At 39.4% G+C, this 2795-nt stretch overlaps 1 protein-coding gene across 1 annotated transcript in view; it reads right to left on the minus strand.

Annotated features, from left to right (window-relative positions):
• Nucleotides 1–1074: 1074 nt before the first annotated feature.
• tm6sf2a (transmembrane 6 superfamily member 2a) overlaps nt 1075–2795 on the minus strand; it is a 9158-nt gene continuing 7437 nt past the window's right edge. The window contains exons 9-10 of the mRNA XM_081373884.1: nt 2456–2575; nt 1075–1745 (exon numbers count right to left, since the gene is read on the minus strand). Coding sequence (XP_081230010.1) covers nt 1536–1745; nt 2456–2575 — 330 coding nt within the window. The 3' untranslated portion in view covers nt 1075–1535. The remainder of the gene's footprint in view (nt 1746–2455; nt 2576–2795) is intronic.

A 2795-nucleotide genomic window follows, 5' to 3' on the forward strand; every position in this document is an offset into this window, starting at 1 on the left:
AATGTACAATGCAATGTTTTGAACATTAGACAGCCTGTGTTACAAGTGATAACCGTTTTAAGTTTTGTGTCTAGAGTTTTGAAAAATGACATCAAGGTTCTGAAAATAGTAGCAAAGTGATTGTAAAAAACTGTAAATCCATACCATACTTATAATAGTCTAATTATATCTGCTTATTATATACAGTAACTTTGACAAATGTTCTGTTAAAAGTTACAAACATGCGTTCTTCTATAGCGGTAACAGAATGTTTCGCTCAAAGTTATCTGGTCTTTAAAGCTACAATATGTACTTTTGTTCGCCACTAGGGGTCGCTAACCTTTCACAATAACAAAGGCGTCGGTTGATGACACATAAGAGGAATTATGGAACTTGTCGTCATGCCGATGGATCTAATAATAACGGACCCGCAAGTGCTGAATAATACTCACACAGGGCAGTTTATTAGACGAATGAAGCTTGTGAGGTAACGCAGCGCTGTTTCACTTGCTCTACACTATCACACTAAACTGCATTTGAGTGTGTTAAAGTTATAATGCTATTCTGTGTGTGAGTTTGTCTGTATGAGACTAGCAGTGAGCGAGATCAACATTAGAATAACACACTGATCATATTCTAACATTTCATCATGTTGAGCTGTATAACATTGACTAGTTTTATGTACATTTGCTCACCTGTCTAATAAAGCTCATGCTAGAGCGGCGTCTCGTCAAGCTGAAGTTAGTCGCGCACGCTAGCTCTCGGCATCTCGAAAACGCCACTCTGATATTGATCCTCGTTTTAGTTCTCCTTTTGTCCCAAAGTCTACTTGCCATGATCCATAATGTTTGAACAAAACAACAACAGCGTGAGAGCGCCGCTAGACGTAACGCAGTTGTCCACGTCTGTCGCCATGGTTACTACGAGCGGAAACCAGGGATAACGCGGATATTACGTCATTGAAAGGCGACAATGACCAGGGACGAGCCATTATTTAAAACTGGAATTTCTCTGAAATTAAAAATCTTTGGGAACTTTTGGGATATTGTAAGTACACAACTGCAGGAAATATATCACACTGTGCGAGTGATTTTTAGATATTTTATTATAAAATTCTTACATATTGTACCTTTAATAATGTTCTAAAAACGTCAGCACAAAAACATTCCTTACACATAATTTATGGAACTTCATCTGGAACTAATGTTTTTTAAATGTTACTCCTTGTTTCGGAATGTTCAGAGAACATTCAAAAGTAACATTCCCGTAATGTTTGAAGAATGACAAAATGGAATGTTCGTATAACCAAGAAAAAAACGTTTTTAAAACATTTAAAAAACGGGATGTTTCGAACGCTCAGAGAACGTTCTGTTAGTTGGGATCAGGCTCACTGGGAATTTTAAAAAGACTCTAATATTGGCAGATACACATGCAGTCACTGATATTCTGATACTTTTACTGATAACTTGAGGAGGCTTCAGTTGGTCTCGCTTCTGAAACGCCCCCAATTCAAGCTGCACTGTCCTGCAAAGAGGACACATGAACTGTCCGTGATTCTAATTCTTCTTCTTGCCGTTGCTGGCTTGTTCCTGAGGAACGCTCTTCATGAAGAAGGCTTGATCCGTGTAGCAGCGTACGGCGAGCAGGACGGGCACCGCGGCGTACAGAAGGTTCAGCGTGACCACCAGACGCCACTCCTCTCGGGGGATCCGGTACGTGAACGGTGTGCGTGAGTGAACAGACGATCCCAGGTGAGTCCACTGCGTCTGTGGAGAGATCAGATACACACATACTGACAGATCAGTGACATCATTTCTGTTCTACACTCTTAAAAGTAATTGAAGATTCCAAAAAGTGTTTTTTTTTGCAGCAATATAGACCTTGGGCCCTATCTTGCACCCAGCGCAACTGACTCGGGAGTGGTTCAGCGAAAAGAGGAGTCGTGTTCCGGCGCAAACGTTCCCTGGTGCTATTTTGCAGTTTCAGAAAACAATTCCTCCACTGACCAGGAGAAACATCGTCTAAAGTCAGTGGCGCGTCATTCAGATGCTATTTTGAGGGCGCATGCTTGGCCATAATCGTCAACCAGTGGATCTCTGAGCTGAGTGAGTGAGTGGAGGCGGGGCTCATTTGCATATTCATAGAACCGCATATACTAAATGAGGCAAGGGCATTGAGTTACAGTCAAGATATTTTAAGGTATGAAGGAAAAAACTTTTAAAAATGTAATTTTGATGATCAAAGATGAGTTTTAAGGGATAAAATGACTACGGGGGACTTCATGAAGCAGTTCATGAAGTTTTTTCTTCTATTTTTCAAACTACATTTTTTTAACCAGTACAAAAAAAGAATATCAAATCTGCAACGATTCTTTGTCTATTAAATTGTACAGCAAAAAATATATGAATATATATCTCAGTGTAGTATTATTTATATGATTCTTATTATTATTATGCAGTGGTTCCTGTGTTTTTACCTGAGCTACAGCTCCTGCGAGGAACAGCGTCCAGTCCAACATCCATGTGCATCCAGGAGTGTAAAGCCCATAAACACACGCGGTCAAGAGCGGAAGAACATAGAACAGGAACACCAGCATCTGCCAGGACATGAAACCCGTCAGTCCATCATATTTACATCACGTGATCTCTGTAAATATCACTGGCTGTCAATCCTGATTCTGTCTATAGTATTAGTGCATCTCAAATCATAAAAATACTATGCTTAATCTACCCGGGTGAATTTTCAAAGTCTGAATGTTGATTATTATAATCATTAAATGCTTAAAATTATATTGATATTATTTTTATTTTTTTGCT

This window comes from Scardinius erythrophthalmus (genome assembly GCF_964197995.2).
Source record: "Scardinius erythrophthalmus genome assembly, chromosome: 9".
NCBI lineage: Eukaryota > Metazoa > Chordata > Actinopteri > Cypriniformes > Leuciscidae > Scardinius > Scardinius erythrophthalmus.